General features: G+C 40.4%; 1 protein-coding gene and 1 long non-coding RNA gene across 3 annotated transcripts; one reads left to right on the forward strand and one right to left on the reverse strand.

Moving 5' to 3' along the window:
- LOC115182094 (uncharacterized) lies at window positions 1–4,042 on the reverse strand. Its single transcript, XR_003873621.1, has 2 exons — window positions 4,003–4,042; window positions 1–3,911 (listed from the first exon to the last, which is right to left on the reverse strand). It is a non-coding gene; the product is annotated as an uncharacterized LOC115182094 (long non-coding RNA).
- Window positions 4,043–7,779: 3,737 nt separating this feature from the next.
- LOC115182093 (uncharacterized) lies at window positions 7,780–21,895 on the forward strand. Of its 2 annotated transcripts, none has more exons than XM_029743746.1 (5): window positions 7,780–8,079; window positions 11,708–12,025; window positions 12,341–12,461; window positions 12,886–12,943; window positions 21,443–21,895. In XM_029743746.1, exons 1-5 carry the CDS (start codon window positions 8,013–8,015, stop codon window positions 21,533–21,535), a joined length of 657 nt encoding a protein of 218 aa, XP_029599606.1. In that variant the 5' UTR covers window positions 7,780–8,012; the 3' UTR covers window positions 21,536–21,895. The 2 variants fall into 2 exon arrangements, with proteins under 2 accessions (XP_029599606.1, XP_029599607.1); XM_029743747.1 differs by having other exon boundaries at window positions 12,886–12,922.
- The last annotated feature ends 166 nt before the right edge of the window (window positions 21,896–22,061 follow it).

The raw sequence follows: 22,061 nt of genomic DNA on the forward strand, positions 1-22,061 counted from the left end.
TTTCTGCAAAAGGTCTGTACAGTTTATTCAGAGAACGTTCTGAAGTACATTACACAAAGAAGTTTATTTTATGCTCCCTCCCCGCTTACACACATACCTCCACACAAACAGTAGATATCCTACGCACATCCATACACACGAACAGTAGGTGAATAGTATCCCTCCCCGGACTTCTCACCACTGTTAATCACTATCCAGCGCTGCCTGTTCCTTTCCCCCGAGATTAGGGGGACCTTGAAGGTTACTCCCTGTTTCTTCCAAGCCTCTTCAGGTCGGGTCACACACACGTCTACAGTTCCCTTAGGCCCACTAACACACACACACACATTGCTCTTCCTCCCGGGCCTCTACTAGGCCTCATGGGACTTATGTTCAGTACTTTAATTATTCATCACACATGCTACATATCTACTAATCAGTTACGTTTCAGGGAGGGATTCTTTATTCATTTACCTTTATTATATAATTTCCTTATCAGAAATACATGCAATGATATGAGTTCAGGTGGGCCTTCAATCTTCAGCAAACAAAGGAAAGGAGGGGTGCTCAACAACAATGATGAAAAGCATGAGAAGGCATTACCAGGAAAAACATCCCAAAGGACTAATTTGAGGCAGAAAGTAATTGGAAAGGCAGAGATGGATTTATTTTAGCTCACTTTAATCCATTTTATAGGATGATAACAGGTGACAGTTGAGTGCTCCAACTCCTTTCTGTCTCGAATTAGTCCTTTTGGAAGTTTTTCTTGGTTAGCCCTTTACATGCAATACTATATATCCTACTGACACATTTTTAAATACCCAAACACCATGTATAACACACAGGCTACTTGACCTACTTTAAGTCTGACTCAATGAGTTTGTACTGATCACTACCCACTGGGCAAAAACTGGTTGGAACAATGTTGTTTCCACTTCATTTCAACAAAATGCAATATGATGACAACATAGGACTGATTGGATTTGCAAAAAGTAATCAATGTAAGGGAATTTCCTATTCCCCCCAACTTTTAACCTAAATCCAATAACATAGTGACATTATTTGCTGAATTCATGTTGAATCACGTTAGCTGACAACTGAACCAAAATGAAACTAGGCTAGATGTTCAACTGACATCTGTGACCAGTGAGTAGTTTCCAATAGCTGCACTGTTGTGGCTTCTCACTTATCATTTCCTGTCAAAAACGAGTGTGGTAAAAAAAACACGTACACTGCCCACAATCATTTAGCTCCGGAAAATGTGCTGTGTAAAACAGGTTTCATTTGGTGCTATGTTAACTCTTGTTATTTTTTGCTCAACAGGAGAACACAGCTACAAGTGTCTGGAACAGTCAACGAGGTGCCACAACACTGCTTGTTGTTGCCTGTTAGTAAGATGAAGGAATCTGGGTCCTCATTTATAACCGTTGCGTTCATTTCACAATAAATATCTGCATGCGCCATTTCTGAAAAGACTGCACACTTACAACAATATTGAGATGTATAAACTTGGTGGTTGCCATACATATACGCATGTTTCCTGTTATAAATCAGACCGTCCTGAACCTGTGTGCGCATGAATGAGAATCTGCCTGAAAAACGGCCTTCATTCACCATTTATAGTGACAATAACGCCTTTTTTTGCTGTATACTTTGGAAGTATTGGAATTATACTATGACTGTTTCTAAATAGCAATGGCGAGCTTGACGAAATGTCTCTGGAGGGGTTGGCAGAATGTTTTTAACTTTTACAGTGACATTTGCTGTATCTGACAATTTCTGAAAAAAAACTATTGCAAATTGTTGGGGACCTCAAACAGATTGTTTGAATTCAATAACGTATTTTTAATATGCTGCACTGACCTTGAATTCTGAAACATTGTCTACTTGGAAACAAATGACAACTACAGTATAGGCCTACTTACACTGGTATCCCACCCAGTGGTCAAAACCTGGTTGAAAAGACGTCAGTATGACATCTTTTTATGACGTCTTACTCTGTCGCAAACTGTATGACAAAGGACATTTTTGAACGTATTTTTACTGACAAGAATATGACGTCTTTTTCTGACCCCCATGTGACCAGTTGGTTATAATTGTGACCTCTATCTGACCAGCTGGTCATAATTCTGACCACTATATTATGTGCTATATTATGTATCCTACTGGTCATAGTAATGACCACCTGACTACAGCTTATTACGTACACTCTTAGAAAAAAGGGTTCCAGAAGGGTTCTTCAGGTGTCCCCATAGAATAACCCTTATTGGTTCCACGTAGAACACTTTTGGTTTCCATTTAGAACCCTCTGTGGAAAGGGTTCTACATAGAACCCAAAAGGGTTCTACCTGGAATCAAACAGGATTCTTCAAGGGTTCTCCTATGGGGACAGCTAAATAAGGTTTTTCCCCTAAGAGTGTACTGCAATAAGATCTGCAGAGGATAAAGTTGGATATTGAAAACATTGTTCATTACATTTCTAGTTGTTTCCATAGTTACCAATTAAAGTTAAACTGCAACAGTGGTGTGATGGGCTAGATCCTCATCAAGGACCTCTGAGCACAGAAGGCGATCTGGAGCGTAGTGGTCCTCTTGAAGAGTGGTGTGAAGGGTCAGATCTGGAGCACAGTGGTCCTCTTGAAGAGTGGTGTGATGGGTCAGATCTGGAGCAGAGTGGTCCTCTTGAAGAGTGGTGTGATGGGTCCGATCTGGAGCATAGTGGCCCTCTTGAAGAGTGGTGTGATGGGTCAGATCTGGAGCATAGTGGCCCTCTTGAAGAGTGGTGTGATGGGTCAGATCTGGAGCACAGTGGTCCTCTTGAAGAGTGGTGTGATGGATCAGATCTGGAGCCTAGTGGTCCTCTTGAAGAGTGGTGTGATGGGTCAGATCTGGAGCCTAGTGGTCCTCTTGAAGAGTGGTGTGATGGGTCAGATCTGGAGCCTAGTGGTCCTCTTGAAGAGTGGTGTGATGGGTCAGATCTACAGTGAAGACAATCAGCGCATTACAACTTCATCAAGTTGATATTTTAAAAGCAAACCATAAGATGACACTCTTGAAGAAATGATGTCTACTCAGCTGGCTAAAAGTATTTCCATGGTACTAGTTAAAGAATTTTGTGGCAGTTATAGCTTAGAGATGTCTTTAAAGAAAATACTTTGCGTCCTTCCCCAACACGGCTCAGGGGCATATTTTAGGACTTTCCAGAAGGCCCATAACACATCAACCTCCTGACTTTTCATGACACTTACTGTAAGCATACAATTATGACTTTTTTTATGATTTGCATAATGTGGGCATGCAGGACATAACAGTAACACACAGTAAAATATCTGTAACAGTCAGAATCTACTAAAAGTGGTAGCAAAGGCATGTTTGCTCCTCTGTCCCTTCATATTGAAGTGGGACATTAATCCATTGGTCATCAATCAGAAATATTTTAAGAAAGAGGTTATTAAAATTAGACAGTAGTTTGATAATGAAAATGTTTAACTCCTCTCTAAATGGTCAAGATTAGCTTAATCCTAATACATAATAATATTCAAAAAAAATATTATAAACACACAGCTCCATAATCCTGAGGACATTGTCCCGGACAGAGATTCCCCAATATAGGACAGCGTGGCAGTCTTAAAAAACTAAGTTAAATGCAAAAATGTAAATATGTGTAAAGAGGCAATAAAATATTATATTGTTGAAAAGGTATGCATATAATTCCTGCAACAAACAGTGTTAGAAATGGGTGTAATTAGTAAATCTCTTCCTCTTCTCTGCAACTGCAAGTGTGTGAGTTTGAGTGAGCGACAGAGAATGAGCAAGAGAGAAATGGTAGAAACTTTACATGACTCACCAGAAGAGGTGTCTGTTGAATCAGAAAACTTTACATGACTCACCAGGGGAGGTTTTTGTTGAATCAGGACACAAGGCTTTTGCACCTGAAAAAAAAAGCTGAGTTAAAATAGGATTTGATTTGCTTTACAATGTTATTTTATTAGAAGTGGTGCTTTTTCAATTAGATCTACTTACACTACACTCTTAGAAACAAGGGTCCAAAAGGTTGTTCAGCTGTCCCCATAGGCAAAGCCTTTTTGGTTCCAGTTTGAACCGTTTTGGGTTCCAGGTAGAACCCTCTGTGTCAATGACTATGGATTTAAGGGGTGGTCCTGCGCTCTCAATTCCTTGGGATGTGGCAGAATAGGTCACTGGTAACTGAGTGGGTGGCCAAGCACCTCTGTAGAGACCATGCATCAGGCCACTGACATGTTTCAGGAACTGTAAAGACAGAGACGAATCAAGGTCTTAAAGAAGTTAGGCTTAGCCTAGCAAGTACATTGACTATGTTGCCCATCAGCAATATGCCAGTCAGGCGGGCAGGCAGACAGACGGAGAGAGATAGAGAGAGAAAGACAGCAAAGCATAGGCTATTTCCATTTCTTAGTCAGCAGGCTGGATAACTTATGTACTGCTTCCTTTAGTTCCCTCATTCATCCAAATTAGAAGATTCCTGCAAAAAAACAGACAGTGGAGAATTAACAGACGTTAGAATACTGTTGAGGGGGAGCAGGGATATGCTAAATTTATGGTATTCTCAAATACAAAATACACAAAAATACAAGGATCTCTGATGAATCAAGAAAATCTTCACATCTTTATTGGGGGTACAAGTTTCAAGAATTAGCCTAGCTTACTGTCTACACACACAAGCAATCTAGGTTTCGTGTTTTCATGTACCATATCTCACACACACACACACACACACACACACACACACACACACACACACACACTTAATATCAATTAACTAAACATAAATCTAAATGTCAGCGCCTACAACAGGTCAAAATGAAAATGTAGCTACCATGTCCATGGAGGATTATCCTGAGAGCTAACAGCGAGCTAGCTAGCAAATTATTTATTTCCTTGACGTTCTTCTCAACAAACCGCCGCTTTCAAATGTAAAACAAGAATGCAGGACACCAGGGACTACCACCTAGCAGTCAAATTTAGTCAAAGTTTTGTCTATACATTTCGAGAAACTGTTGTTGATTTCCACCTGTGTTGTTGTGTAATTTACCGGGCGCTCTGTCCTAACTGCCATATGGATAGTAATGGGGAGTCGACTTCAAAATAATAGATTCCTCAACTCCTTGCCTGTCGACTCCCGGTGTCAACTCCCATTTCTGGTTGTCAAGCTTGACTCCTAAAATGCAGTATTTTAGCATGGGATTAAACTATTTTCCGTAGTCTATTTAGAGAACACAAACTCACACATCTTTCACAGCAAAGAAAGTGCGAGGGAGAGAGAGATGGGAGGGGCACAACCAGGCATTAAGAGGCATGTCGGCCACCAGACAGACAAACAGAAATGTGTATCGGTAATCAAAAGATCTAGGCTATAGGCTATGGTATTGCTGTATTTCGCAATTTCTTGGCTTGCAATCTCTCGCGCAAATTCACTAAAATAGGGGCAATCATTGAGTAGATTGAGCTATTCTACACGCAATGGCTGGCTGTTGATGTCCTAGGTCCGGCCAGATAGCTTGGTCCGGCAGACCGGCCAGATAGCTTGGTCCGGCCAGATAAATAGGTCCGGCCAAATGTGCCCGGCCTGATAGGTAGGTCTGGCCCGCCAGATAGGTGGCTCCCGCCAGCCAGAGTAGCTAGGTCCGGCCGGCCAGATTGCTAAATCCGAGTTATAAAATGACATGTTCTTTGTATTTTGACTTTAGAACGTTCTCGTGAATAAACTTTACAGACATTTTGCATAAACTGAGTATTTGCCTAATTATTATTAAACCCAGGGTTTTACAAACCTCGGGGATTGGTCAAAGCTTAATTGATTGTTAGTTATTATCATTGGGATTGAAAATTCTCGTGACACCCCTCTTTTTCCTATCCCGCTACAAAGTTGAGTCCGAGGTGCTAGAGGAGCTCCTTAAACTTGACCCCAAAAAAACTTCTGGGTCAGACAGTTTAGGCCCTTTCTTTTTTAAGGTTGATGCCCCTATCATCGCCAAGCTCATCTCTGACCTTTTTAACCTGTCTCTCCTCTCTGGGGAGGTTCCCATTGCTTGGAAGGAAGCCACGGTTTGTCCTTTATTTAAAGGGGGAGATCAAGCTGATCCTAACTGTTATAGGCCTATTGCTATTTTGCCCTGTTTATCAAAAGCATTGGAAAAACTTGTCAATAATCAACTGACTGGCTTTCTTGATGTCTATAGTATTATCTCTGGTATGCAATCTGGTTTCCACTCAGGTTATGGATGTGTCACTGCAACCTTAAAGGTCCTCAATGATGTCACCATTGCCCTTGATTCTAATTGTGCTGCTATTTTTATTGACTTGGCCAAAGCTTTTGATACGGTAGACCATTCCATTCTTGTCAGCTGGCTAAGGAGTATTGGTGTCTCTTTGCTAACTGCCTCTTTCAAAGAGTGCAGTGTATAAAGTCAGAACATCTGCTGTCTCAGCCACTGCCTGTCACCAAGGGTGTACCCCAAGGCTCAATCCTAGGCCCCCCGCTCTTCTCAATTTACATAAACAACATAGCTCAGGCAGTAGGAACCTCTCTTATCCATTTATATGCAGATGATACAGTCTTATACTCAGCTGGCCCCTCCCCGGATTTTGTGTTAAACGTTCTACAACAAAGCTTTCTTAGTGTCCAACAAGCTTTCTCTGCCCTTAACCTTGTTCTGAACACCTCCAAAACAAAGGTGATGTGGTTTGGTAAGAAAAATGCCCCTCTCGCCACAGGTGTGATTACTACTGAGGGTTTAGAGCTTGAGGTAGTCACATCATACAAGTACATGGGAGTATGGCTGGATGGTACACTGTCCTTTTCTCAGCACATATCAAAGCTGCAGGTTAAAGTTAAATCGTAATCGCTCCTCTTTCACCACAGCTGCCAAACTAACCGTGATTCAGATGACCATCCTACTCATGCTAGATTACAGAGACGTAATGTATAGATCTGCAGGTAATGGTGCTCTCTTGAGCGGCTAGATGTTCTTTACCATTCTGCCATCAGATTTGCCACCAATGCTCCTTATCACTGCACTCTATACTCCTCTGTAAACTGGTCATCTCTGTATACCCGTCGCAAGACCCAGTGGTTGATTCTTATTAATAAAACCCTCTTAGGCCTCACTCCCCCCTATCTGAGATATCTACTCCAGCCCTCATCCTCCACATACAACACCCGTTCTGCCAGTCACATTCTGTTGAAGATCCCCAAAGCACACACATCCCTGGGTCGCTCGTATTTTCAGTTCGCTGCAGCTAGCGACTGGAATGAGGTGCAAAAAAACACTCAAACTGGACATCTCCATCTCTTCATTCAAAGACTCAATCATGGACACTCTTACTGACAGTTATGGCTGATTTGCGTGATGTATTGTTGTCTCTACCTTTTTGCCCTTCTGTGCTGTTGTGCACTATAATGTTTGTTCCCTGTTTTGTGTTGATGTGTGTTTTGTCCTATATTTTATTTAATTTATATATATTTTTAAACCCAGCCCCCAACCCCACAGGAGGCCTTTTGCCTTTTGCTAGGCCATCATTGTAAATAAGAATTTGTTCTTAACTGACTTGCCTAGTTAAATAAAGGTGAAATAAAAATAAAAAATAAAAAAATCTGTTAAAAAGCACCCTTCAGCCTTATGGTGGTGCAAAATCTATAATTGTTGGTGTCTAAAGAAGCAAGTGGACCTGTTGATGTGTCTGTGGTAGATCATAAGACCTCTCTGTGGTGCTCTACAAAGACCCCAGTCACAAAAACTAGGTTGCACTTGCAGAGGTGCCATTGTTTCTGCATAGGAGTAACATGAATACAAGCTAGACGACAGCAGCACTTCCTACGCTCAGCTCTCAAGGCCCATTATAACCAAGTCAACCCAGTCAAATGAGCGTCACTTTGGTTTGATTTAGTTTTATTTTGTTCCTCTACTGAGTAAATAACGTTGCATTGACGTCATATCTATAGTCGGTCTGAGCAGGCAGTGTTGGGTCGACGTTTGGTTCTGCAGTTGGTCAGTATGTGTGGAAGTGTATCCAGACTTGCTCTGCTTCTGGTGCTGTGGGGTCTATTCACAGCTGTTGACGGTAAGCGAGATGTATCCCATGATCTATTTAATTTGTACACTAGCCCTGAACCTTACAGGAGTCCTTACAGGAGTTAGACCTATACAGTTCAGTAATAACGACACTGTATTGTAAAGTGTAATTGCTCACTACAGTTTTAATGCAGTTACTCAACAAGAATAAACTTTCATTTTTATTTCACTACCACTAGATACTCATCTTATGTTTTATCACAAGCAACACAAAAACAAAATGGCAACTATACAAAACATTCTCTAACATGGTCAACATAACATTTCCAAATTCTGTCAAATATGTAAGGTTTAATACGTATGGTTTAATATGTATGGTTTAATATGTATGGTTTAATATGTATGGTTTAACTACAGTTTGTTATTGAGGGTGGATATGGGGCTTTCCAATTGATGGCTTTATTCTTTTTTGCAGCCAGTAGACCTAGATTTCAAAACTTTCTATGATATTGATTACCAATATTTACATTTCCCAACAAACTTAATCATGGAGATGAATGGATATAAATTCCTAGACACAATGAAATGATAGCACATACATTATCCCAGAATGGTGTCAGTTTGTCACAGGACCACAGCATATGTAATAGAGTTCCTTTGTGCTTTTTGCATCTCCAACAGAGATGTGACATTTCTGGGTGACATTACATGCATTCTGGCAGGAGTATAGTAAGTCCTATGAATGATCTTACATTGCATTAGTTCATGTCTTAAATTGTAGGAGCAGATATAAAAATGTTCACATATTTATTTATTTTATTTTTTTCACCTTTATTTAACCAGGTAGGCAAGTTGAGAACAAGTCCTTTATTTAACCAGGTAGGCAAGTTGAGAACAAGTTCTCATTTACAATTGCGACCTGGCCAAGATAAAGCAAAGCAGTTCGACAACATACAACAACACAGAGTTACACATGGAGTAAAACAAACATACAGTCAATAATACAGTAGAAAAATAAGTCTATGTACAATGTGAGCAAATGAGGTGAGATAAGGGAGGTAAAGGCAAAAAAAAGTCCATGGTGGCAAAGTAAATACAATATAGCAAGTAAAACACTGGAATGGTAGATTTGTAGTAGAAGAAAGTGCAAAGTAGAAATAGAGATAATGGGGTGCAAAGGAGCAAAATAAAATAAATAAAATAAATAAATACAGTAGGGGAAGAGGTAGTTGTTTGGGCTAAATTATAGATGGGCTATGTACAGGTGCAGTGATCTGTGAGCTGCTCTGACAGCTGGTGCTTAAAGCTACTGAGGGAGATAAGTGTTTCCAGTTTCAGAGATTTTTGTAGTTCGTTCCAGTCATTGGCAGCAGAAAACTGGAAAGAGAGATGGCCAAAGGAGGAATTGGCTTTGGGGGTGACCAGAGAGATATACCTGCTGGAGCGCGTGCTACAGGCGGGTGCTGCTATGGTGACCAGTGAGCGGAGATAAGGGGGGACTTTACCTATACAGGGTCTTGTAGATGACCTGGAGCCAGTGGGTTTGGCGACGATTATGAATCGAAGGCCAGCCAACGAGAGCGTACAGGTCGCAGTGGTGGGTGGTATATGGGGCTTTGGTGACAAAACGGATGTTAAAACGGACATTTCTGTGACCAATGGTTCTCCTCAATTTCTTCATTTAGATCTGTTTACCATTTGTTCATTATAGGTTCTGAACCATCAGGTAGAGTTTCAATCAGCTCTTGATATAACTTGGCAATCAACTTCTTTAGCGTAGCAGCTTCTTTCAGTATGTTCTCTATGCTAGATGCCTTAGGTTCATCCAGATTCTGTTGAAGTGACTGAATATGATTTCTGAGTTGTGAGAACTGAAAGAAATCAGCCTTGGATAATGTAATTCATTCAATGACAGTATATATCCATCATAGTAAACATGTTACAAATTCATGATGCCACTTTGGAACATGACTTAAAGGTGTCATCACTAAATGCTGGAGGTAAGGTGGGGTTATTCCAAATAAGGGTGCCTGGCAAGGTTGTTTCTTTCCACTTCATGACTTTGATGGTGGTATGATAGATTACATTGAAAAAAACTGTGGAGATTGTCTGAAGACATCCTTTTTCTTATAAACCCTGTTAGATCTGAGTGAATTAACCTTTGCATTACTGTTTCTATGCCAACGAAAAGCCAAAACCTTAGCAATGATTTTGTGATCCACATTCAAAAGTTATACTGGGCAGAAGGATCTGCATGACAGTGGATCATTATCTTTATTTTTAAGTAGGGTGATTGTAGCCAAACATAGTGACTGGGGAAGTTCATTTTTCTCTAGAGCTGCTGTGAGCATAATAACATAGGCCTTAGTAATCTGGGATAAAGGTGTCTATAACATTCCACTGGGAATCCATCATTACCAGGAGATTTCCCAATCTGTAGATTATTGATGGCCTCCAACAGTTCACCTGGGGTAATGTTTTATCCATATTCCTTTTCTCTGGTTCATTTATAATTGGTAAAATGGCCTTATTGAGGAAAATGTCTATATATTCCTTTGAACTTTTGTTTTGGGATTGATACAGATTGTGATAAAATATTTTAAAGACTGAGTTAACTTCAGAAGGAACAATTGTTATGCTACCATCTGGGGTTTGAATGCTATGGATGGTTCATTCCTCTTTCTTAATTTGCCAAGCAAGCGTTTCCCCTGCACTTTCACCTTGCTCAACATATTGTTGCTTGGATTTTATGGCAGCAATATCTGCAGATCGAGAGTTTATTGTCTTATATTCAAGCTTCATAGTGTTTAACTGTTGAAGGGTGTCAACATTTCTATCTAAACTGTGTTTTCTTTCTAAGTCGTGGATTTTCTGTTCTAGTATTACTAATTCTTTATTGGTCTTATTTTTCTTATGTGAAGAGTAAGACATGATACAACCTCTCGTGTATGATTTAAGAGCTTCCTAGACTACAGTTGAGCATACTTCATTGCCTACATTTATTTCCAAAAACATATCTATCTGTGTGTTGCGATATGAAGTAAACTCCTTATCTCCAAGAAACATTGTGTTGGATCTCTATGTCTCTGCTATTGGTATAGGAGGTTTGAGCTTAAACGTGAAAGACAATGGACTATTGTCCATAATTATTATAGGAAGGTATTTGCATTCAGAAACAGTCAATTAAAGCCAAGTTTACAATAAAAAAGTAACTTCTTGAATATGAGTTTTGGAGGTGAGAGTAATAGGAGTATTGTCTTTCAGTTGGATGTTTCTATCTCCACAGTTCACACAGACCCATCTCTTTAATGTTGTGGTTTAATACCTTAGACATGTTAGGAAGAGGATATAGTTTAGTTGATGACTTGTTTAGAGTTGCATCCCGTAAACAGTTAAACCCCCCCATATTATATTCCTGTTACATTGATATAGCTTTAGTATGAGGTCATTAATTCACTTTGGGTCATCTTCATTTGGGCATTAACAATTCAGTAAAGTTACTTTTTCTTGTGCCAGGTTTCTTTTTACCATTATAAAACATCCATTTGTGTCTGTAGTAATTTCTGTAGACTGAAATGGGACTTTTTATTAATGAGAATTGATAGTACTACTCATGCTCAATCAAACCGATCTCATGAAATAATATACTCACAAACTTTTTCCCTTCCTGTTTACAGTGACTCAAGAGAAAACATTGGAGACCGGAGGAGCAGACGCCACTCTTCTCTGCCCAAACCAAACTCTCACTGACATCATGACAGTAGTATGTCACAAATATAGAGTTATACGTGAGGGTCATGAGTGTCAAATTGCACTAGAATTTGAGACAAATCATACCAACAGCACTTGTGACCCCAGAGTCACACTACAGAGAGAGAATGACAGAGTGTTTCTACACATCACCAACATACAACCATCTGATGAAGGGAACTACACCTGTTATTGTACATATTATAAAGGCAGTTCTGATATAAACATACATATTTCTGTCAATGGTAAGTGTTTGGTCTGATGGGATTGTTCACAATCATTTTAAAATGAACTCCAGCATATCTTATCACCACATATTTAGTGGAATGCCTGTCATGTGCTTACCTTTATGTTCTGTCAGTGTTTTGTGGTCTTGTTTCGTAACGTCTGTCATAGGAGTGAGAGAATTTCTGTAGTCACAATATTGGATTTTGTCATCAATACATGTAATAATGTCTTAAAATATAGAGACTGTCAACAACACGTTGCCTTAATGTAAATGAACAAGATGGCTCAAGAGAAACACACAAGATTATAATATATATTTTCCCCTTTCTCAGGAACCCAAGTGCAACAGGCCACAGACAACAGTCTCTTCTATTGGGGGATGATAACAGGCGTTGCAGCATGTGTATCTGTCCTGGTGTTTGGTGGCGTAATCATGAGGAAAATTAATCTCAGGTAAGATAAAACTAATAGTTTGGTAAAAGAGTTTCTGTCATGAGTGTTTGACAGATTTTTGGTATTTGAATAATTACTTGGAAGAACTGTTGTAGAAATTATGCATTCCCAAATATATTTGAGTTCTACAATGAGGATATAGTACTGAATTGGTGTCAGACTTACATGCAATGCTATGAGTTCATGGGGGCTTCAACCAAAATGTAAAACGAAACTAGGCTAGATGTTCAACTGACATCTGTGACCAGTGAGTAGTTTCCAATAGCTGCACTGTTGTGGCTTCTCACTTATCATTTCCTGTCAAAAATGAGTGTGGTAAAAAAAACACGTACACTGCCCACAATCATTTAGCTCCGGAAAATGTGCTGTGTAAAACAGGTTTCATTTGGTGCTATGTTAACTCTTGTTATTTTTTGCTCAACAGGAGAACACAGCTACAAGTGTCTGGAACCGTCAACGAGGTGCCACAACACTGCTTGCCTGTTAGTCAGATGAAGGCAGCTGTGTCCTCATTTATAACCGTTGCGTACATTTCACAATAAATATCTGCGTGCAGCATTTCTGAAAAGACCGCACGCATAGACTGCACACTTACAACAATATTGAGATGTATAAACTTGGTGGATGCCATACATACGCATGTTTCCCGTTATAAATCAGACCGTCCTGAACCTGTTCACGCGTGAATGAGCATTAAAATCTGCCTGAAAAACCTTTTATGGTGACAGTAACGCCCTATTTCGCTGTGTACTGAAATTAAACCATGGCCGTTTCTAAATAGCAGTTGGCGAGCTTGATAAAATGTCTCTGGAGGTGTTGGCAGAATGTTTTAAACTTTTACAGTGACATTTGCTGAAAAAACCTATTGCAAATTGTTGTGGACCTGTAAACAGATTGTAACTTTTTAATATGCTGCACTGGCTGTGAATTCTGAAACGTTGTCTACTCGGAACGAAATGACGGTATAGGCCTACTTACAGTGGTAGCCTACTCACTTCAATACAAAATATCAACTGTCTGTTCTTCTGATAAAGTCAGCTGTTATGAACCATGCTCCCTTTCGCATGATATTATAGCTTAATAGGCCCAATTAAATGGTCATTTATATTATGTTTATACATTAAATATTGTCTACTCGAGAAATTTGACAGTACAGTATTCAGACGTAGCCTACAAACGTCAATGGAAAAGGTGAACCTTCTGTTCTTCTGTTAAACTGCGCTTCGGATCGGCTCGCATAGTGCAAAGTAGCTTATCCATTTGGTACTGTGAAGTGGGTCTAATTATATTTATGATTCAGTCATTTAGCAGACGCTGTTATCCAGAGCGACTTACATTTTCATACTGCTCCCCAGTGGGAATCGAACCCACAACCCTGACCATGCTCTACCAACTGAGCTACACGTGATTTAAATAACAGATGCGATGAATGGTAGCCTATCCTAACTTGTTGTAAGCCTATAGGCTATGAAACCATCACAGTCAGAAAAGGTGAGATTATTCTGCAATGATCATGGAAATTAAATAAATAGTAAAAATATGCCTATTTCAAACTAGAAAATGGCATTTACTGAAGTAAATGTGGTGTGTTTGCTAGTCTTGAAGTATGTATGGTTGTTTTTTTGTAACATTTTATTTCACCTTTATTTATTAACCAGGTAGGCTAGTTGAGAACAAGTTCTCATTTGCAACTGTGACCTGGCCAAGATAAAGTGTAGCAATTCGACACATACAACAACACAGAGTTACACATGGAATAAACAAAACATACAGTCAATAATACAGTAGAAAAAAAGAAAACAAAAAGTCTATATACAGTGAGTGCAAATGAGGTAAGTTAAGGCAATAAATAGGCCATGGTGGCGAAGTAATTACAATATAGCAATTAAACACTGGAATGGTAGATGTGCAGAAGATGAATGTGCAAGTAGAGATACTGGGGTGCAAAGGAGCAAGATAAGTAAATAAATACAGTATGGGGATGAGGTAGGTAGATAGATGGGCTGTTTACAGATGGGCTATGTACAGGTGCAGTGATCTGTGAGCTGCTCTGACAGCTGGTGCATAAAGCTAGTGAGGGAGATATGAGTCTCCAGCTTCAGAGACTTTTGCAGTTCGTTCCAGTCATTGGCAGCAGAGAACTGGAAGGAGAGGCGGCCAAATGAGGAATTGGCTTTGGGGGTGACCAGTGAGATATACCTGCTGGAGCGCATGCTACGAGTGGGTGCTGCTATGGTGACCAGTGAGCTGAGATAAGGCGGGGCTTTACCTAGCATAGACTTGTAGATAACCTGTAGCCAGTGGGTTTGGCAACGAGTATGAAGCGAGGGCCAACCAACGAGAGCGTACAGGTCGCAATGGTGGGTAGTGTATGGGGCTTTGGTGACAAAACGGATGGCACTGTGATAGACTGCATCCAGTTTATTGAGTAGAGTGTTGGAGGCTATTTTATAGATGACATCACCGAAGTCGAGGATCGGTAGGATGGTCAGTTTTACGAGGGTGTGTTTGGCAGCATGAGTGAAGGATGCTTTGTTGCGATATAGGAAGCCGATTCTAGATTTAATTTTGGATTGGAGATGCTTAATGTCAGTCTGGAAGGAGAGTTTCCAGTCTAACCAGACACCCAGGTATTTGTAGTTGTCCACATATTCTAAGTCAGAGCCGTCCAGAGTAGTGATGCTGGACGGGCGAGCAGGTACGGGCAGTGATCAATTGAATAGTATGCATTTAGTTTTACCTGCGTTTAAGAGCAGTTGGAGGCCACGGAAGGAGAGTTGTATGGCATTGAAGCTCGTCTGGAGGTTAGTTAACAGTGTCCAAAGAGGGGGCAGAAGTATACCGAATGGCGTCGTCTGCGTAGAGGTGGATCAGAGAATCACCAGCAGCAAGAGCAACATCATTGATGTATACAGAGAAGAGAGTCGGCCCGAGAATTGAACCCTGTGGCACACCCATAGAGACTGCCAGAGATCTGGACAACAGGCCCTCCAATTTCATACACTGAACTCTATCAGAGAAGTAGTTGGTGAACCAGGCGAGGCAATCATTTGAGAAACCAAGGCTGTCGAGTCTGCCAATCAGAATGTGGTGATTGACAGAGTCGAAAGCCTTGGCCAGGTCGATGAATACGGCTGCACAGTAATGTCTCTTATCGATGGCGGTTATGATGTCGTTTAAGACCTTGAGCGTGGCTGAGGTGCACCCATGACCAGCTCTGAAACCAGATTGCACAGCGGAGAAGGTATGGTGGGATTCGAAATGGTTGGTAATCTGTTTGTTAACTTGGCTTTCAAAGACCCTAGAAAGACAGGGTAGGATAGATATAGGTCTGTAGCAGTTTGGGTCTAGAGTGTCACCCCCTTTGAAGAGGGGGATGACCGCGGCAGCTTTCCAATCTTTGGGAATCTCAGACGATACGAAAGAGAGGTTGAACAGGCTAGTAATAGGGGTTGCAACAATTTCGGCAGATAATTTTAGAAAGAGAGGGTCCAAATTGTCTAGCCCGTCTGATTTGTATGGGTCCAGATTTTGCAGCTCTTTCAAAACATCAGCTATCTGTATTTGGGTGAAGGAGAAATGGTGGGGGCTTTGGCGGGTTGCTGTGGAGGGTGCCGGGCAGTTGACCAGGGTAGGGGTAGCGAGGTGGAAAGCATGGCCAGCCGTAGAGAAATGCTATTGAAATTCTCAATTATAGTGGATTTATCGGTGGTAACAGTGTTTCCTAGCCTCAGAGCAGTGGGCAGCAGGGAGGAGGTGCTCTTATTCTCCATGGACTTTACAGTGTCCCAGAACTTTTTTGAGTTAGTACTACAGGATGCAAATTTCTGTTTGAAAAAGCTAGCCTTAGCTTTTCTAACTGCCTGTGTATATTTGTTCCTAACTTCCCTGAAAAGATGCATATCACGGGGCTATTCGATGCTAATGCAGAACGCCACAGGATGTTTTTGTGCTGGTCAAGGGCAGCTTATTTAAGATGGAGTGGGGCATGCTTATTTAAGATGGTGAGGAAGGCACTTTTAAAGAATAGCCAGGCATCATCTACTGACGGGATGAGGTCAACGTCATTCCAGGATACCCGTGTGAAATAGTAGTAGTGGTAGTGAAGGCAGTAGTAATGTTAGTAGTAACAATGGTAGTAAAAGGGTTTTCATAGGCTATGTGTTAGTTATAGTGACCTATTTTGGGGTGGTTTGTAGGTGTGGAGTTATTATAGTGGGTTATAGTGGGCTAGTATAGTAGGCTACAGTGAGTACTATATCCTCATAAGGCATATCATGGGTTTTAAAGCTCTCAAAATGCTTTAGTTTGAACATTCAGAAAGTTTTGTGGCAGTGATTTCAGTTTTGAATGTTGAACCCTACATTCTGCAATTGAAATGAATGGGGATACAACAAGCTTCATAGTTTATGAAGTAGGAATGATAGCAAAAAGATGTGTAGTCTGCACATGTCATCATTGAGGTGGTGTTTGTAGCTGTGTTCAGTAGTTGTGGTCAGTAGTTGTGTGGTTGTGTTGTAGGTTCTTTAGGCCTTACAGTATGGACATGGTCAGTACTTGTGGTCATTAGTTGTGTGTTCAGTAGTTGTGTGGTTGTGGTCAGTAGTTGTGGTAAGTAGTGGTCAATAGTTGTGGTCAATCTTTTGTGGGTGTGGTCAGTAGCTGTGGTCAGTAGCTGTGGTTAGTAGTTGTGTGGTCAGTAGTTGGGTGGTTGTGGTCAGTAGTTGTGTGGTCAGTAGCTGTATGGTTGTGGCCAGTAGTTGTGGTCAGTAGTTGTGGTCAGTGGTTGTGGTCAGTAGCTGTGTGGTCAGTAGCTGTGTGGTCAGTAGCTGTGTGATTGTGGTCTGTTGTTGTGTGGTTGTGGTCAGTCATTTTGGTTAGTAGTTGTGGTCAGTAGCTGTGTGGTTGTGGTCAGTATTTGTGGTCAGATTGATTGATTGGTAGATAGGATATTATAGCCTGAACATGTGAAAGTTGGTTAGGTTTTTCTAGCTTGAACGGTTCAAGAGTTACTGTTGTTGAGTAGTTTATGCTAATTTATGAAAATGCATATCCGTTTTGTCAGTCTGCACATGTCATCGTTGGGGTGGTGTTTGTAGCTGTAGTCAGTAGTTGTGGTCAGTATTTGTGTGTTTGTGGTCAGTGGTTGTGGTCAGTGTTCTGTTGCTGGTTCTTTGGGCCCTACAGTATGGACATGGTCAATAGTTGTGGTCAGTAGTTGTGGTAAGTAGTTTTGTGGTTGTGGCCAGTAGTTGTGTGGTTGTGGTCAGTTGTTCTGGTAAGTAGCGGTCAGTAGTTGTGGTCAATCGTTTTGTAGTTGTGGTCAGTAGCTGTGGTCAGTAGTTGTGTGGTTCAGTGGTTGTGTGGTTAGTAGTTGTGTGGTTGTGGTCAGTAGGTGTGTGGTCAATAGTTGTGTGGTTGTGGTCAGTAGTTGGGGTTGTGGTCAGTTGTGGTGGTCAGTAGTTGTGGTCAGTGGTTGTGTGGTCAGTATTCTGTGGTTGTGGTCAGTAGTTTTGTGGTTGTGTGGTTGTGTTCAGTAGTTGTACTCAGTATCTGTGTGGTTGTGGTCAGACATTTTGTGGTTGTGGTCAGTAGATGTGTGGTCAGTAGTTGTGGTCGGTAGGTGTGGGGTTGTGGTCAATAGTTGTGTGGTCAGTATTCTGTGGGTGTGGTCAGTAGTTGTGGTCAGTAGGTGTGGGGTTGTGGTCAGTAGGTGTGGGGTTGTGGTCAGTATTCTGTGGTTGTGGTCAGTAGTTGTGGTCAGTTGTTGTATGGTTCAGTAGTTGTGTGCTTGTGGTCAGTAGTTTTGTGCTTGTGGTCAGTAGTTGTGGTCAGTACTGCTCAGTAGTTGTGGTCAGTACCTTTGTGGTTGAGATCAGTAGCTGTGGTCAGAAGTTGTGTGGTTGTGGTCAGTAGTTGTGGTTAGTAGTTGTGGTCAGTAGCTATGTGGTTGTGGTGAGTAGTTGTCGTCAGATCGATTGATTGATTGATAGGATAGGATAGCCTGAACATTTGAAAGTTGGTTTAGTCTTTCTAGCTTGAATGGTTCAAGAGTTACTGTTGTTGAGTAATTTATGCTAATTTATGCAAATGAAAATAGTTGATAAAAATATTATTTTTTAAATTAGAAGTTAGGATAGCCTGAATGTTTTTAAGTTAGTATTTTAGCTTAATTTGCCAAGGAGCAGGATCATTTTTAATAGCTACCTCTGTAATAATGCCCAAATTACACTAGTGGGAATTTATTGCCCTCCCTTTGCCTCAACATGTGCTCTTAGCCAATTGCCTGACTTGCTATCTAACTATACTAACTCTGAATTATTAATTTTGGGGTGATCTTAATCTGGATTAGTTGATGCCAGTTTATGATAGATTTAGATCAATGAAGATAACTTTCAGCCTAACTCAGTTGAACCAAACCACCCCAACTTTAAACACCCTGAAAAATCTACTCTTTTAGGTATTATTTTGACAAATGCTCCTTATAAGTATACAGCCAATTTTTGCTAGTGAGTTCAGTGACTATTGTCCCATTGCCTGCATAAGAGCTGCAAATCTACCTAAATCTTGCCCTCGCATTATTACAAAGAGAAAAATAGGAATTTCAATTAGCAACAATTCTTGTTGAAAGGGGGTTGTGTCCGATATCTCTGACTCAGATCAGGCCCAAAATTGTTTTACTTCTTTACTCAACTCTATTGCAGATAAGCCTGTTTTGTTCAAGAAACTAATGGTAAGAGATAGAGCTAATCCCTGGTTCACGCATGAACTTTCAGAGAAACTTCAGGAGAGAAATTTAGCGTGGGCTAAGGCTAGGCTAACTGATTCTATGTATGACTGGCAGTCCTTCAGACGCATGAGAAATAGATGTTTATCCCTGGTTAGAAAAGCTAAATCAACATACTTCTTGAACTGTGCATCTGAGAATGGTGAGAATTCAGGTGCCTTCTGGAAGGTAGTCAAATCTCTGAAACAAAATTCCATCCCCTCATTACCCCTGCAGGTTATAACAGCCTCTCCATAACAGATAAGATGGACATTTGTAGTGCTTTTAATAACCACTTTGCTTCAGTGAGCCACCTATTTCATAAAATAGCTTCTGAAAAGTAGAATTTAGAAAGTTTTTTAACTTGTCATTGTATTCTTAATGAGCACCAGTCTGGTTTTAGACCGGGACATAGCACTGTTTCAGCAGCAACACTTAGATGATGTGCTACATTGTTTAGACCATAAAATCATTGTGCTGCCTTGTGTTTTGACTTGTCAAAGGCATTTGATACAGTTGACCATTTCGTACTTGTTCTAAGGTTGTCTGAAATAGGCCTAGATCAGGCATTTTGCAATTGGTTCAAGAACTATCTAACAGACAGGACACAATGTTTGCTTACTGACGCTATCAAATCTAGTTTCCTCAATATTACGAAAGGTGTGCCACGGGTCAATTTCGGTCCCTGTTCTCTTCACTATTTATATAAATGATATTAGTCTGTTAAAACCTGTAACATTCATCTCTACGTGGATGACAGTTATTTACTCCTGCGCCCCCCTCAGTACAGCAGGCCATTCATGCCCTTCAGCATGGGTTTAACTCAATTCAAAAATCACTTACTGATCTTAAACTACTGCTAAATGCTAATAAAACCAAATGTATGTTGTTCTGTAGGTCTCGTAATATTGACCCTGAGGACATGCAATATTGACCCACATTTGCACATTGAAGGGAGCCCATATTGAGCAAGTTCCCCATTATAAGTACTTGGGTATTGGGATGAAGATAAAACACACATTGAAAAACTGACACAAAAGTTAAGAATTAAGATTGGTTTCTTTTATAGAAATAAATCCTGCCACACTTTGGAAAGTATAAGGAAGATTGTTCAAGCAACACTTCTCCCAGTGATTTATTATGGTGATATAATCTACATGCATGTGGCAGCCTCAGTTTTAAAACCTTTAGATTCAGTCTATCACTTAGCACTGCGTTTTGTCACTGGGGACAATTTTCATACACATCACTGCATTTTGTATAGTTTTCTTACCCGGGAGTCTCTGACTACCAGAGAAGGGCCCAGAATTGGATACTTTTTGTATATAAAGCGGTTCTTCAGAGACTCCCCCACTACCTCAGCTCATGTATTGACTGGAGATCCAGCCATTTTCAGACCTGCTCTCTGGACTGGCTGGTTCTGGAGGACCCGCAGGTCTCCACTGACCTGGGGACAAATTATTTTAGTTTTTATGCCTCAGCTCATGGAATATCCTTCAGGTCACCTTGAATTTAGTGTTTGTTTTGATTGATCTTGTTGTATTTACTGTATTGATATTATGTATTGTATGTTCATGTTCACAGGGCTCCCTTAAAAATGAGATCCTGGTCTCAATGCTGACCCAATATATTTATTCGTATGGTTCTCATTCAAACCCGTGTTAATTTAAGAACATTTTAAATGGCTATAGCTCAAAAAGTATACACAGCATCAAAAATACTTTGACAAGCAATCTAAGTTGGGGCAGTCTGGACATTTGGAAGTTGGTTTCATTTTAATAGCTTAAATCTTGTAAACTTTAGAGTGAGCAGAATAAATATAATAATAATAGGAAGAAGAAATCTAGAGTTGTGCTTTGCTTAGCAAGGACACCTAATTATTTTACAATGCAAATATAAAATAGATTTTTTCGCACTTCTCACTAACTGCGAATTATTGCATTATATTTAGCTGCCTGTTTTACTGTTCTGAATAAGAGTGTTATATATTCCTGCACAATGCTAATACTAGGCTACGTATGCCTTCTTGTAATGCAATATTTCAACCACTTGAAACTGTGCGTACTCATGGTCTAAAGTTAGCATTTGTGCGTATGCAGCGTTTATTAATGAGGCCCCTGCAGACTGCGCTCTTTTACTTTTTCAATTGAATTTTTCAGAGCCCCATATGAGATTCTACAGTGTAATATGGTGACTATTGTTAATGTATTTGTAGGAGGAGCCACAGGACATTGGGCCCTACAACATGTTCACAAGGAGAGACAATGGGCTTTACTCAACTCTCCAGCTGCCACATCCTAACCCCTGACCTTCTGGCACCATTGACCAATGACGACATGGCATTAGACACCTTCTCGTAACAGCTAGCTATACAGCTATACGGTAGAGTGGTAGATATGCATTTACTGTGATTATTTTGATTACTGAAAATGCAATTTCTTTCTTTGTCTGACTTGCCATATATCAGCCTCTCCTTTACTGTAGATGTTCTGTGGTGGTTGTAAATATGAACACATTCTGTCTGCAGGCTGCACATCTGTTATGGAAATACAAGTGTTATATACAGTACATGTCTAAAAAAGTATAGCTGTTCTGTTGTTTGCGGTTAGAACAAAGCATGTTTCTGTGGAGATCACCTGATCCCAAAATCATAAACTTTTCCACCAGGTGTCAGTGTACTGTTGTAAAATACAAAAAATGTTCCTGTCATAAACATGAATGCGAAATCAGTAAAAATCCCAACTGCCACTGAATTCAAACTGTAACTTTAGAACACAGAATATTAATGTAGACCTGTTTTATAGTTTTCTGTTTCCTATATAGGCCTGGCTACA

The sequence above is a fragment of the Salmo trutta genome, unplaced genomic scaffold (assembly GCF_901001165.1).
Source record: "Salmo trutta unplaced genomic scaffold, fSalTru1.1, whole genome shotgun sequence".
Taxonomy (NCBI): domain Eukaryota; kingdom Metazoa; phylum Chordata; class Actinopteri; order Salmoniformes; family Salmonidae; genus Salmo; species Salmo trutta.

Bases quoted from the DNA above. Each gene is read 5' to 3' on its own strand.
- LOC115182093 (XM_029743746.1), top strand. From the start codon at position 8,013: ATGTGTGGAAGTGTATCCAGACTTGCTCTGCTTCTGGTGCTGTGGGGT. The intron at 12,026-12,340 runs GTAAGTGTTTGG...CCCCTTTCTCAG, and splicing joins CATACATATTTCTGTCAATG to GAACCCAAGTGCAACAGGCC. The intron at 12,462-12,885 runs GTAAGATAAAAC...TTTGCTCAACAG, and splicing joins ATGAGGAAAATTAATCTCAG to GAGAACACAGCTACAAGTGT.